The 15,408-nt window shown below is 37.1% G+C and overlaps 2 protein-coding genes across 2 annotated transcripts; both read right to left on the bottom strand.

The window, feature by feature from the left end:
- Positions 1 to 2,919: 2,919 nt before the first annotated feature.
- On the bottom strand, positions 2,920 to 5,298 carry LOC116298919 (uncharacterized). The gene is made up of 3 exons (XM_031707499.1): positions 4,888 to 5,298; positions 4,023 to 4,187; positions 2,920 to 3,378 (listed from the first exon to the last, which is right to left on the bottom strand). Exons 1-3 carry the CDS (start codon positions 5,296 to 5,298, stop codon positions 2,920 to 2,922), a joined length of 1,035 nt encoding a protein of 344 aa, XP_031563359.1.
- Positions 5,299 to 7,216: 1,918 nt separating this feature from the next.
- LOC116298911 (mitochondrial dicarboxylate carrier) lies at positions 7,217 to 15,285 on the bottom strand. Its single transcript, XM_031707491.2, has 13 exons — positions 14,679 to 15,285; positions 12,636 to 12,755; positions 11,942 to 12,008; positions 11,418 to 11,462; positions 10,318 to 10,366; positions 9,842 to 9,883; positions 9,689 to 9,732; positions 9,484 to 9,554; positions 9,022 to 9,065; positions 8,842 to 8,890; positions 8,453 to 8,533; positions 7,988 to 8,044; positions 7,217 to 7,612 (listed from the first exon to the last, which is right to left on the bottom strand). Exons 1-13 carry the CDS (start codon positions 14,808 to 14,810, stop codon positions 7,520 to 7,522), a joined length of 894 nt encoding a protein of 297 aa, XP_031563351.1. The 5' UTR covers positions 14,811 to 15,285; the 3' UTR covers positions 7,217 to 7,519.
- Positions 15,286 to 15,408: the final 123 nt, after the last annotated feature.

Here is a 15,408-nt window from a genome sequence, read left to right as displayed (position 1 = left end):
ACGGGAACTCTACTAAACAATACATTACCTTTTAAGGGTATTATTTCCATATATGGTCATGTTTTGTAAACAACGGCGCTGATCACCCGATCTTCTCAACAAAATCACCGCCGCCAACAGACGCCATGACAAAGTATTTCAAAACAATCATCTTTTCCAAATAAATACTATCCTTGGAAAAATCCAGAAAGTGTTTTCATTGATGTTTTGAGGAAAAACAACGGAAGTCTGTCGTGTGATATTTAAAGGAGAATGTATATTTTTGTGGGTCACTTCATCATATTTACTCGCCGAAGGGACCGTTCAATTTTGATCGAGGGGGGTGGGGGTAGTTGCGCTGTAACCCAGACGAGATATCTGACCCCCCTGTCTGTTGTGCAATTTAAAATACCCCACTGTTTTTCATTCTGTTTGTTGTAAAAATGCAGTGAGTGAAACTCGAATTTTGCGTGAGCCCGACCCTCTTGAGCACGATTTTTTAATCCCCCCCCCTCCCCCCACTTCCCAAATAAATCCCAATCCTCTTCTAATTTTTCCACGGAAATAAAAAATTTTGAGACGCAAATGAAGTACATCAACTTGATGCAAAAAGAAAATATAGAAATAAAAAGATTTCATTATAAGAACTAGAATACATGGAATAAATAAACCATTTTAATGTCTGGGATTTACTCGGTAGATACAACTATTTCAATGAAAAGAGGTTTGTAAAGGTTGTATTGCATGTTGCATGCTACATGCCAAGTGCACTATGGACGATGCGTACTATGTGTGACGTGAATCCAATCAGCGAAAACTCTCAAAGATATGTAATTTTACCAAACTTTGCCTACACTTTTCTTGACATATTTTCTTCGGGTACACTCTTATGCTTTCGAAAATGAGCAAGATTGTACCATTCTGTTTTAAATTCAAAATTTGTTAAAAAAGATAAATGCTTGCAGCTTTGCGCGCGAAGAACCTCGTCACATAAAAGCGCGTGCAAGCTGCTTGTGATGGTGAGCGCGCGGAAAGTGACATTCAACCAAAGCCTTTTGTGATGTCAAAGTCAAAATGCAACTTTTGTGATCACGAGAAAAGACTGCAGCAAGGTTGAACAATTAAGTGGAAGATTTAATACTAAAGGATAAAAGTTTGTTGTCGAATTACTTTCAGTTAAAGATAAACCGCTTTTAAATAGGAAAATGAGTAAGTATTAGGTTTTTGTTTGTATGTCCAAGCAAGGCTTTTTGACTATGTGGTTTTCCTTTTATCTTTCGCGTACAATGAATTGCAAGCAATGTTTTTGGTATTGGCAATCCCAATTTTCTTAAAAGAAGTCCTAGGAATCAATAATTAATGTTTGGAAATAATTTGAATCGGATATTGGATACGGATTAATCCTTATCATCTGAAAGGATTTTATTGATATTTTCTCCCGTTTACAGAATTCGTAACGCTTTTGAAGAAAATTGTCAAATTTTTGAGAAAGAAGAGAAAAGGAAAAGCGAAGATTCTGGAGAGTAACAGCCGGCTTTTCTTTGGAACAGCACGACAAGAATTAGTACCAATTGATGTAATTGAAATCACCAGAAAGAACTCAAGTGAGGAACTCTTTGTTCCTTATGTTTTATCATTGACTGGTCTGGAGTCAGAATGGTACAGTCCTAAGGTTCTCTTCTCTGCGCATAAAATTCTAGAGCCGATTTGCGTGAGTCGCATGACTAGAAAGTACCCAGATGAACTTTTCGCACCGTTTGTGTTCAAGGAGTGGCAAACGTATTATGATGCTGGGCCAGTGTTTTGGTAGACTGGGTATATCACGGATCGTTTGAAGATACATCTGGGACAGAACAAACATATTTAGATCGAGAAACAATAGTTCCCTTCACAGTTCCCTGCGCAGTCTTGAAAGGTGGCCGTGCATTTGCATCGAAGCGAGATCTTGCAATGATAGAAACCTTTTCCTAACACCTTGGACAATTATTCACGTCTCTATCATTGCAAGCTGACCGTGCGTCTCGCTTCGATACAAAGGTACAGCAAACTTACAAGATGGCGCAGGGAACTGTGAAAGGGACTATTTCTCGATCTCGGAGTCACGATTTTCATAGTCAGGCTCTATACTTATACCGCCGCAATTCACTGACAACTGTGTCAAAAAGAAGAACTTGTGCTGCATGAACAATGTAAATGTTCTACGCAAGGAAGGCATGGATTTGCAACTCTTGCAACAGCAATGCTGTATGCGTCAAGAAAACGCTGCCAGTTCGACTAAAATAATGATGGTTATCTGCAATACGAAAATGTACATACTTTATGATCAAAAAAATAATGTATAGTAATCTAATGAGTAAAAAATAAGTTAATAAATGTATTGAAACACGTAAGGTGGCATGTTCAGTTATTGCGCAGTCTTAATGAGCAAGTGGGTGATAGTTAAGATGTCAGATCAAGCTTCCCATACCAGTAATAATATCTTTGCCCCGGGAACTATGGAGCAGGAGACTAATAAGCTCACAGAAGGCTTATTCCAATAGCTGGTTTGTTTGTTGATATACAAGATCGAGATGCTGCGCATGCAGTCAAAAGATGTTTCTGGTGTGCTACCCGTGCAAGAAAGAACTTTGCCCTGGAAAATATAGAGTAGGAGACTAAAACAGTCTGGAGGTCCCAACATTTGACCCAAATTAAGCCAACATTTTGATTCAATTAGCTAACATTTTGACCCCAAATCGTTTATAGACCATAACAAGCAGTCCTAACATTTGACCCAACCAATGTTCAAAAGTTGAGCCGTTTGTCAGGACCTTTCTAAGCGCATGCGCAAACAAACACTCAATAAACAAACAAGTGTACATGAAACCAGGCATTTCATGAAAGTACTCGGATATCAATTTGAAGAAATGTGAAAATCAATTTAATAAAGTTAAAATCATATCAAGCTGTTTCTGTTTCTATTCTTGGCAACACAGTGCGCCTCAGTTGTGGATTGCGTGACGTTGCAACCACATATTCAATCTTTTTTCGCGGCCTTAAAGCAAAGAGACCTCTTGATTTAGGTATTTCTGATCTCTTCTCCAATGCATAACGATGCAAAGAAAACTCCGCAGACGTGTAGAAGGATTTCATTCCCTTCACTACACGATACATTTTGTACCTTGTTTCTTTTCTACTGATTGTAATACTAGTAACAGTCCGCCAAGTCTCGCTGTCTGTAAACTGCTCTTTGATGATCAGGAAGTCTTGGGCCGCTTTGATACACTTGGTCGCTAAGTCTTCTGAGACAGGTGAAATGAACCACTCACTTGTGTCTGACTGGCACGTGATGTTGCTGTCCCAGCCGAGTCGAGGAAAAAACGATGTAAACTGGGTATTCAGTTTTGATATGGCTTCATCCTTCAATTGAGATAAAAGACAAGTTTTAGGATAAGATCGAGATTAGACTCTCCGAGCGGCAAAGTTGAGGCATGTGTGTCATTAATTCATAGCCTGGTCAATCTTTATGTGTTTCTTGTGGAAATGGCGCGAGATACCCTGAGGGCCGAGCCACCAGTACAACAGTTGGCACGGTTTTAACCAGACCACTTTAATCCCGTTGCAGAACCATATTCCCCTCGTAAAAAAGGGGAGTATCGGAGAAATGTTTTCCATTTCCTTTGAAACCGCAGCAGTGTCCAATGGTAGATACGACCCTCACCCTGTAATTACATTTAACCCCTTTTAACGAATCCTGGATCCTTTCCTTGTCCTGATATAATTTTCCCAGTGCGGAAATAAGGAAGACCCAGTTCGTTTTTTTCTCAAAACAATATACCTCTTTATCTGCACTGAAATTTTTTCTCATTTTAGACCATGTACGCCATTCCCTAGAGTATCATTTCTTTGTTTAACGGTTGCTTATGAGAAGAAACATGAATATGGATACAACTCAAACAAAGAATCTTATTTTCAAGAGAATGACACGTGGTCTGAAATGGGAAAACATTACATGCGCCAAAGTTAGAGGTCTATAGGCCACGTATTGCACTTTGCTAACCTACCTTTGGATCTGCTGTAAGGGGATCGTGTCTGCGCTTCATAATAGGAAGCGAGTGTCGAATATGAGGTGTAAAGACTGTGTTAGGCGATGTTGCAAAGGAGACTTTACGGTGCTTTTTGATTGGAGTTCCTCCATAATACGTGAATGTTGCTTTAACGTGGAGAGCCTTCAAAAAAAAAAACAAAAAAACAAAAATCAAACAAAAATGTTAGGTAAAACAGTTGAAATCATTTGTGCAATCAATGATTCGCCTAATAAGGTTGGACTTATTATTTGTCTAAAAAAATAACCCAAAACATCAACAACAATAAAAAACAGAAATTACTTGGCGATTTCTAAACAGCATTCATGTTTCCTTCCCTTGGTTACCGTTGCTATGTCACACAAGCACAACAAATTAGCTAGAATATCTCAGAATTTCAAGCTCTGATCTCGGAAAATCATTCATAAATTGTTTACTGTTCTGTTAAAATAAAGCAAAATTCTCTTAAGGCGTAATTTTTTTCCCATTACAGAAGAGTATTATTTCTTTGTTCAACTGTAGCACATAAGAAGACACATGAATATGGATACGACTCAAATGAAGATCTTATCTCAAGAGAACGACATTTTATCTGAAATGGGAAAACTTTACGCCCAAGGTAAAGACGTTTAACATCTCAACAAGTGCTCCAGTTTTTGATAGACCCTTCTAGCTTGCGTTATGTTTATTCCCATTTCATTTTCTTGAAAATACGAATCTATGTTTGAGTTGTATCTATATTTTCTTATGCACAACAGTTGAAAAGAAATGATACTCTAGGGAATGACACACCGGTCTGAAATGGGAAAACATTACGCCAAAGCTAAAAAAGGTTATTGCTCACCTTTTCTTTCCAGAACTGTTTCTCCTCTTCGTTGAACAAAGAATGGACCGAACCTCCATCTCTATCACGTCTGCAAAAATTTCTTGTCGTGACGACCTTAGCAAGAATCTTATTTTGTACCAAATCATCGAAACAATCGATCAGCTTTCTCATCAAGTCACCATCGCAAATCCTCAGTCTTCCTTTCCAATATGCTCGATTCAAATAGTCCCAAAAGTCAAAAACGTCCATTGTCATGCCCTCGTTTTTCCGCTTTATTTCGATGGGATCCTCCAAGTAAACCTTGGAAGGGTCGGGCTTCGGTAGTGCTCCTTCTTCGTCAAAACTTTTGATCTTTCCTCTTCGTCTCTTGACTCTCTTCACCTGCCCGATGGCTCGAAGTGGCGTTCTTACTTTCCTAGGGGCTGTCATAATGTCTTATTGGAGCACAAAACGTGTCCCTTGTTAAATAACTGCTACACTTGACCTGACAGGATTAGTTCTGTAATTGATTCTGTCATATCGAGCACTGTGACGTAACGTTCTAATTCCCTTCAGCGCGCGATATTTAGCGAACGCGAATGCAAACGCGCGCATAACCCAAATAGACTCAATGTCGATAAAAAGTTCATTGAGTGAGTAGCATTTCAGTTGCATCTATCTAAAACATCTTTTAATGACTCTAAATGAGACAGGTATGTCTCTCGGGAAGAGCATCTATTTTTTAATAAGGTAGAAACCGTGTGTGAATAAAGTTAAAGTTTATTATTATTATTACATTAATATTCTAATTAATATATTCGTAATTACTGTGACAGTAAAGGTCGTGTCCTACGGTATCATATAATCCTAGGGGCTGGTTGGATTGGAAATTGCATCCACACTTTCTCATAGAGAAATATGATTATCCCCGTCAACCGAGCCGTTAGCAAAAGGGACGATTCTAGCCCACACAAAAAATTTCCAACAATCCTCGTTAAAAGTCTCTAGTCTGTCTCTCCCTGGTGAGACTCGAGTTCATCCAGTGTGCGCAGTGTATGACAGGGCTCTGGGGTGTACTTCCCAGATGCTTTGTTTTCCTAATTAGAAAGAACGCATTCTCTGGGACCGGAAGTGGTCAAACTTGTCCTGGTCCCTAGGGCCTGCGTTTTTTTTGGCCTCCGTAGAGTAATTGCGCGCGCTTTTACTTCCGGCAGTACGTTCATTGGATAGCACTCCAATAATAGTTGGATGATTCGCCGCATGTATTTTGATACCCTAAAGAGGCTCTAAAAGCAAGACTGCGCATTTAAAATCGTGTGGAAAACGTCGATTTACATCCTATAATTTTTTATTTTACAAAGTAATATCACATATTCATATCTTTTTTACATCCTCAAATTTTTGAAACGTAAACAATTTTTCTATTTTTTTATAATCATTTTTCTTGATGGTAGAGTGTAACGAGTGTTTCCCTCTCACACTCCACCCCTCAACCCCACCCTGCCCAATACTCAAAAATACCCTTGCTCACACCCCCAACCACCACTCTATCATCTCCTTTTCTTACCACACCCCTTCCACCCCGCGACCCACCTCTATATCATCTCACTTCCTTACCACGCACATTCCAATAATAATTCCAAGATTTTCTTTCTTATTTTAAACAGTCATTCATTATTAACTTTTAGTATGTTGGTTTTACGACCACTTATACAATAACTAAAAATTATTTATAATATCATGAAATATCAAACATGGGAGCATTACAAGTTTGACGGAATAGATTTATCTATAATCATCTTGTCTAAAACCTTTTGTTAAATCAATTTTGTTCTTTGTATATTTTTGTTATCTGAGTGCCAGAGATTTTCATCTTGGGGTTAATAATTTTTAGGTAAACATAATTGCATTCTGGTCTGGCTCTGGTAATATAGACACGAAAAATGTGGAATCAAACTAGAAAGGGTTGGGTCTTTTCTATACTGACAAACAAGGTGCATTCTGGTCTAAAATGGGTTCAAGGCGCCCAAATGATTTTTGTACCCAAACTATACTAGAATTTACCATGTTTTAAAATATTTTGACTTTGGACGCTATGTTTACTGGATCAAATATAATACTGCTATACTAAATTTCAATTGAATTTGTAGTCTAGGGAAAATTTCTAGCACCCAATTAATATTTTTCATCTCTTTGACATAATTTCTAATTAAATTACTTATATAATCATATATCTTTTACCATGCACCTACGCACCTACATAAAGTATTAAAGCATTAATGTTTCTTTATAACCAATCAGATGCATTATTATTTTCCCCTATCTTGTGGTTAGAGAGTAATGACGTAAAATATAAAGATTTATTCCCCCCCCCCCCCCCCCCCCTTATTGGCCAAAGAATAATAGAACTTTTCTGGAATATTTCAAAGTGGTTATGATTTTCATAGTCACCCTGTTATAAAGGTTTTCAATATTAAGCAAACTCGGCAGCTTAGAGCTGCTTGATAAACTGTGTGTTTTCACTATCCATCAATCAAAGATAATCAGTCAGTACTCTCTACATTTTTGACTGGCAGCAGTGAAAAAACCAAATTTAACAGCCAACTTTCAACTACAGAATTCGCACTATATTGAAAATTGCAGTAATGTATTTACCTATATCATTATAGTTTTATTCAAGTGGGAAAAAACGTCTTAGCTGCTCCAAGAAAATCCAGGTGATGATGGTATGAGGTGCAAGTCTCACCCATGCTGGAATAAAACCCTATGAAAAGACAACAACTTCAACTAAGAAAATGGAATATTTAATTCCATTCATCATCATCATCATCATCGTTGTCATCATCATCAGCAGCATCATCAACATCATCATCATAGTCATCATCATAGTCATCATCATAGTCATCATCATAGTCATCATCATAGTCATTATCATCATCATTGTGTAGTCATCATCAACGTCAACATCATAGTCCTCAGCTGAAGCAGCATCATCATCATCATAGTCATCATTATTGTCATCAGCAGCAGCATCAAAGTCATCATAGACCTCGTCATCATCATCATCATCAATATTATTATTATTATCTACCAATGTTCTAAGACAACAAGGACATGAAGGAGAAAAAGTGATGCTTACCTTGTAGAAACCCATTGGCCCAAGTTTTGCTGTATAGTAAACACAATGTAGAGCAGTCTGGAAAGAAAAGAATGAAGAAGATGAGTGAAAAAAGAATGAACTAAACAGTTTTATCTATGGACATATATTGTGATCGAACTGCACTGGAGGATAAGGTGTTAGTAAGTGGATGGTATGGTTGGTAAGGTGTTGGTATGTAGTTGGTAAGGTGTCAGTAAATGGTTTGTAAGGTGTTACTAAGTGGTTGGTAAGGTGTTAGTAATTCAGGTTGGTAAGGTGTTGGCAAGTGGTTAAGGTTTGATGTTGGTTAATAGTTGGTAAGTGGATAGTAAATGGTTGGTAAGTGGTCAGTAAGTGGTAACTATATAACAAACAAAAAAGTTTATAGGTAATATTTCTTTATAGCAAGATCAGTTAGTAGTCAAATTAATTCATGTGAAGGAGAACAAAACCAATGATCCAGACCTTGTACTGTCCTGGCCTTGCTTCCATTAGTCTTGTCTTCATTACATCAAATGGCTGTGTAAGACCAGTTGCTATGGTACCCTGTGATAAAACAATAGGACTTGAAGTAAACCACCTAATACAAAGAGAATATAGCCATGTTGTTGTGGCAACTGGGATTACTGCTTTTTCTATTTTTATTTAATTATTATTTTACATGGTCATCCGAGCCAGGAATGTCTAACTGTTTGCAGATGTTATTTACAAAGGCAGCACCTTCTCCTCAGTTATTTCTCAATCCTGTGTACTGCCGGGAATTAAACCACAACCACCCACACATTTAAACTGATGCTCAAACAAATGAGCCAACTGAGGGGCAGTGTAATTGGTAGGCTAGTAGAAATACTTACTGCTATGAAGCTTGCTGTGAAGTGAGTAATAATATTTTCATTGAAGTACCTATGAAAGCAAGAATCATAGTGGTATTAAATAGTGCATACAATCACGTAAAGTTTCCTTACTGTAAGATATAACAGTTGAACCATGTGTTTAATGTAAAACATTCCTAATTAATTCTTGGCCTTGCATACCGTGTTGATAATAGTATTTGTTTAGTCTGGTCATAGCAGGCAACCTGCAACAAAAAAAAGCACATTTATTTAGCTTCAAAAACAGACAAAAACGGTATCTACAATGCAGGTTCATCATCTTGATCAAAGACCTTGATCACATGGCACCATGTTAACTCCCTTGAGAATCCTTTGTTTGACCACTCATAACCTCATCCTGAAGTACTTAAACACAAGGCTATGTGGGGCAAAATCTAACGTTCCAGTAAACATGGCTGCCACATGATAACCGGGTGGGACAGACAAGAGCTTCCCCAGTTTTTTGAAAGGTTTTCATTAACAAATGAAGAACCAGCCTTTCTTTTAAAAAAATCTTGAGAAGAGGCTTGAGTTCACTGCTAGGCTACCCGTAGCACATGGTTATTTGTTAAGCCCACCCCCACCCACTTTTAAAAAGGCTGCATCACCCCTAAATGGTTATACCTGAGCTACAGTCATGAGCAGTGCTCTGGTAGAAGTCATGCTGACACCTCGCATCCATGATGGTAAGCCCTCTGTGTGCATCAAAGAAAAGAATAGTGAATATAATATACAGCTATTTCAAAAAAGGTAGGTGAAGGTTTTGTTGCATGTTGCTTGTTGCTATTACTGCACCCGTTGCTGCCAGTAGCTGGAGTGTTAATTTTACCTTGGGTGGCTGATTTGTACAGTCCATCAAAAACATGCTTATAGCTGAAAGACAACACACAACATGTTACAGTAAGTTAGATGCACATCGCATAAATATCACAGCTGTTAAATGAAGTATAATGGATTAATAAGCATGGTTAAATTGGCTTACTGTCTTTGTTTCTCGATAGGAAGTTTGATGTCATTTTGCATCCTACAAGGTAAACATAATAAAATCAAACATATAACAGGTATATACTATTAATTATTATATGACCGTGAATCTTAGAGCCTGGACACTAGCAAATCGAGCAATCTGATTGGATAGATCGCATCGCGGACTGGTCTAGATTCTCCGGTATTAACTGGTCCGATCGCATATTAATCTTACGGCGAAAACATTTTGTCCTTTTCAATGAAAAGTGGTCATATAATAAAATTCTTATCAACCGAGCTTGGTTGGTCTGTACAGGACAATCTTGACCTGGGTCTGTACATTCCGACCTCAGTCAAGATTATCCTGTACAGACCGCCCGCTCGGTTAATAAGATCTAAATATTATTAATAATGATATTTAGGACTGATCTTGTGAATTGAAATATTTGGATTTTTGTAAATGAACTTGCGTACATAGAACTAGCATCTTACCTAACATTGATCATGTCTGCAGGATTTCCTACAATGCCACCAAGAAAACCTTTGATAGATATTATACATACATATATTAATATTATTGTAACATGAAATCCTTTAGTAACAATATGTATGATTTTATTGCACATTTAGGTTTGATATCAGGGTGATAAAGTGGAATAAAAACCATATCATTGAAGTGATACAACTAACAATATCACTTCATGGTAAACTGTGAGTTTTGTCCTTGTATCGACCCTAAATGTGTAATAAACAAATTATTACATGTTAAGATCCTGATATATTTTATTTGCTTGTTTTACATATCATATCACTCACTTGCTTTCAGACCCACTTGTTTGCGATATCATATGTCCATTTGTGAATAAAAACAATTCAAGCTCTTAACAAGTCTCCTTCACACCTCCCCAAGGAAGGGTTTATGCAGTGTGATAATGCTAAAACCAGATGTGAAGGACTCTATGATGTACTGGATTCAAAATGTTTGACATCTGTCATAATATTACATGTAGGCATGTCCATGGAAGAGAGATTTGTATCAGCTGTGACCAGAAGTTCTTATGGGTATTTGTGCTGACAACTTTGTTCAGGTCAAAATTATTGCTTACATATACATTAATCTGAGACTCTGGATGGGAACAACTTGGATACTAAATTTCTCCTTTACTACTGATAATTTCCTGGCGGCTGTCATTAGCACAAGGCCTATACAATTTTGTTAAAGTTTTTGGGTGAGCTCATAATAGGAGTGGGGGGGAGGGCTTATAAGCTGGGGCCTTATAAAAAAACGTCTGAAATCTGTCCTATCAAAAAATGTTTAGTAATGTCTACTTCAATTAAACAACAGTTTTCATGCAAACAGCTGTAAAAACTTTGAAACAGGAATGTGCTCAGAGAGGCTATAATCTGAGTGGATTGGCAGTGCTCTACTGGGCTGCATCTGGGGCTTGTAACCAAAAGGAAAAATATCTATTAGCAGACGGCTGGGCTAATAACCTTGGAGTAGGGGGGTACTTATATTTCTACTATAATATTCTTTTAACACTAGCAGACAGACCAATTAAGACAACCAGTTTATGGCTAAATGTACTAACCTGAAACAGCACCTAACATAATTTTCTGATAGAAAGGAAGTGGTACTGTAAAAAAGATAGAGGAATTCCTATGTATGAGCACAACAAATGTTAAGTTATAGAATGGTACACTCAAATGGTAATATCCTTTTTTGGAACTATGCTCACTGCAAGGGTGGAAATGCATGATCGTAGTGTAGCCAGTGCAACTTTACAATCAAGTATCTGACCCTAGACTGTGGCAGATCCAGATGAGGATTCATAGAGCCCCGTATGAGAAATCTTGTGAAGCTGATCATATTCTTCATACTAAGTACAATTAATTGGAACCCTCCTTGAAGCCTATCTTACCAGATTTTTCTGCATGGAGGTCATGTCGGAATCAACTATTTTAAAATCCTGGATCTGCCACTGCTAGAAAACAGTGAGCTGTGTCTCTCACAGTTCAGCATCAGTGCTACTAGAGAGAATAAACAGCTTTCCCCAAATCCCTCACCCCCTCCCACAAACTTTTTTTTGTTCAAGACACATCAAGGTTACTTTACCATTTTCTTTACGAAGCATTCCTGACCATATTTCATATAATCCATAACGTGTTGTTGAATATGTCAACTGTAGAAACATGACATCAAATAATTATCATCAATGGTTGTGTATTCTGGCAGGGATGGAAAACCCAACCAAATTATCCACCCCCTCCCCCCCCCATACTGTACAATGGTGCATGAATTTGATCTAATTACATTCTGATTTTCCACTTCTTAGCAAACTGTTATGATTGCTGCAATTCTCAAAAACATGCAAGCTCTGTGTTGGCAAGCTACATGCTGAAATTTGGTTTTTTAATGCCATCAATCATAATATTATACGACTGTTTCATAATATTCTTGTCTACAGCCCTCTATATAATAATTATCAAACTCATGAATAATTAATGAGGAAAACACAACAGAAATCACGACCGTGAAGAGTGTTGTAAATCTGATACAAAACTGTGTTCATTTGCATAAACTTTAAGTTGGATTTTCTTGGCCAAATTCACTTTAATTTTGAAACTTTTAGTGAAACACAAAGGAACTAACCTAGACGCTTGATAAGTCATATGCAGTATTCGTGTCCGTGTTGTATCAGATATACAATCACTCGGCTACGCCTCACGGTTGTATATCTGATACAACACAGCCACTCATACTGTATATATTACATAGTCATAGCATAATAAACTATTTCATTAGTTACCTGTCTCATTACTGATGCAGTTAATCCATTATAGAGTCCCCTGACTCCTTGCAGCTTTACCACTTGTACAGCCATTTCACTGAGCCCATGCTTCACATTTTGTTGGGTTTGCAAATGAACCTGGTTATGATAAACATATACATAGATTACATATTTACCATATATGACTGTGTATATTGTGTGCAAATGTATATATTTTTGAAGATATATTATGTACTATTATTACATGGTTTATTGTTTGACCGTAGTTGCAACATTGTGACTACTATAACCGGGGCCACCTAGGCTGCTTGAACCAATCAAATTGTAGAATGAAAACAATACATTCCAACTTTGGGTATTGTAGCCAATCAGGTAGCAGCAGAAAACAATACCCTTTTCAAGAACATACCTTTTTATTCCCATGAGAAAATGGTGATGGCTATCTAGTTAATCATTTACAAATATTAGGGTCAAATTACCATTCTTGTGCAGACTATGGTTAAGTTTGAATGCATTATTTTCATTCTACATTTAATTGGTTCTATCGTCTAACTGTTCTTAATGGCCCCAGTTACAGTAGTTGCAGTTTAAATATTACAAATGCATGATATCATTAGACAGATGTGATGATGATTTTTAACAACTTTGTGATGAAATTTGTAATTGGTTGGTTAGGGAAATATCTGTCAACCACATTCAAGTTTCTAGTCATGCAGGCTTGATTGCATTATGTAAAACTATATAATCCAGTCATCATCATATGTATGTCAAATGTCAGCTCTTCCAAAAGACCCTTTTCAAATTCCAAATTACTGCTGTGTTTCTTGATTACAGACTCATTTGCACAGAGTTAGCCTCGAGTTTGTGCAGAATATTCACGTGTTCCAGTCAAGGTCCGTCAAGTTTCAAAGTGTTTGTATTGTTGAAGTTGTGCATTCTTTACTTTACCGTTGGTATTTGTGAATATTTAAACACTGATATGAGGCTAAACCTGTGCAAATGAGTCTGCAACCAAGGAACACAGTGGTAATTTGGAATTCGAAACTGGTCTATTGCATTTCTAATAGTATTATAAATTTGTGCTATGTCTTCATGTGCCATTCTTAACCTACTCAACTCTTTTAAACTTGTCTTTTTTTATGTAATGGAAAAGAGTCGTCATTCGAAACCTGGGAATAAATTTGATTTTTGATCTTGCAATATGATATTTATATGACTAACTTGCAAACAGCTGTTTTGCTAGAGCCCTTTTTATATGCCAACCTACCTCGACAAGAAAGATCAACTTAGGTGTGGCAACAGTAGTTTTATTTTGTAAATAAAACTAAAAACACCTCACTGAGCATAGGGCTTAAGCATAACCATTTTAATATACTGTTGTAGTATGTTAATGTTAGGAACAAGAACACATTTATCATGCTAAATTTGTATAAATAAATATAGTATCCTTAATAACAAAGGAACAAAATAAGTTAGAAGCGAATGTGAAAACTAGTGCTTATACCTATTACTAGTATATGACCTCAGAAAACTTCATGTTTATAAAACACATACAAGCTGTGATCTTGACTTTAATAACTTATCAATACAGTTACATAGTAGAAAAAAAACAACTGTACAAGAATAAAAACAATACTAATCGCTGTTATATTATTGTTAAAAATTCTTGTTTTCTTTGTTTTTTCATATCTAACAAGCTTAATTTGTTTTCAAGATTCAACTGACTCTCGCATTTCCAAATAGGGTTTAATTTCTTTGAACAAAGATCACATTTCTGCAAACTGAACTATTCCCTATTATAAACAGATAGTAATATGTTTAAAATCTATTTGCATTTTAAAAATTATTTTAAAAATAATCGTGAAAAAACCATACGCATGAATACGTGTCATGTGGCACGATCGACCCCAGGTGCGTAAACGCGTGTTGCTCCCATTGAAAGCGTATTTATGTCTAAACCTCTACAATTGCCACAATTCTAAATTACGATAAAAGACAAATATGACTTATTTATCCTTTTTTCGTAGGAACTTTTGCTCTTCTGGAGCATTTACGGCCTACCTTCAGGAGATCGAGAGGATGAGTACAACATGCAGCCATGGCCGACGCGATTCCTCCCAAGTACCATCGCTGTTTTTTCACAATTACTTTAGGCTTGACTGGAATTTTTCCCGCTCTTGGAGGCTGAGCCATCGTTGGAGACGTTGTTAAGACCGTGACCGTGATAGTAAATAACTCCTTCTTACGCTAGTTTTGCTCTCACTGCGTAAGACCTTTGTTTGCAATGTCGATAGTCACATGCTACTGACCCAGCGTGACTAAAAATGAGACACAGCACATTTTCAGATCAATCACGGCTATGTGCCGCCCTATAGGGTATGGTTTTTCGGCCTTTGGGTCTGGGGTAGGGTATCATTTTTTGACATTTTGTCTGGGATAGGGTTAACGATTTGGTCGTTTTTGTATTGCGAAAAGGCTACGCTTTGTGCCGACACAAAAACAATAAAAATGTTAGTAAATATTGATTGCAGTCGATTGTAAAACCGTATTTTCCATCTTTTAGTCTGGGATAGGGTGTACAATTCTTAGTTTTAGTCTGGGGTAGGGTATGTAAAATTAAAATTTTAGGTCTGTGATAGGGTCAGGGTTTTGAGGTCCTGGCGGCACTTCCCTACCCAAGTTGGGGTGGTAGTACCCCCCCCCCCCCCCGGGATGATCTTCTTTATGTTTTTACAGTAATTTTTTATTCAAATTAATTCAAAGAGCCAGAATACATAGACTACCACCTTTT

This window comes from Actinia tenebrosa, unplaced genomic scaffold (genome assembly GCF_029948245.1).
Source record: "Actinia tenebrosa isolate PJP-AT-01 unplaced genomic scaffold, QUT_ActTen_1.0 PGA_scaffold17__23_contigs__length_9995812, whole genome shotgun sequence".
Lineage (NCBI taxonomy): Eukaryota > Metazoa > Cnidaria > Anthozoa > Actiniaria > Actiniidae > Actinia > Actinia tenebrosa.
This window is presented reverse-complemented; position numbering and strand designations above follow the sequence as displayed.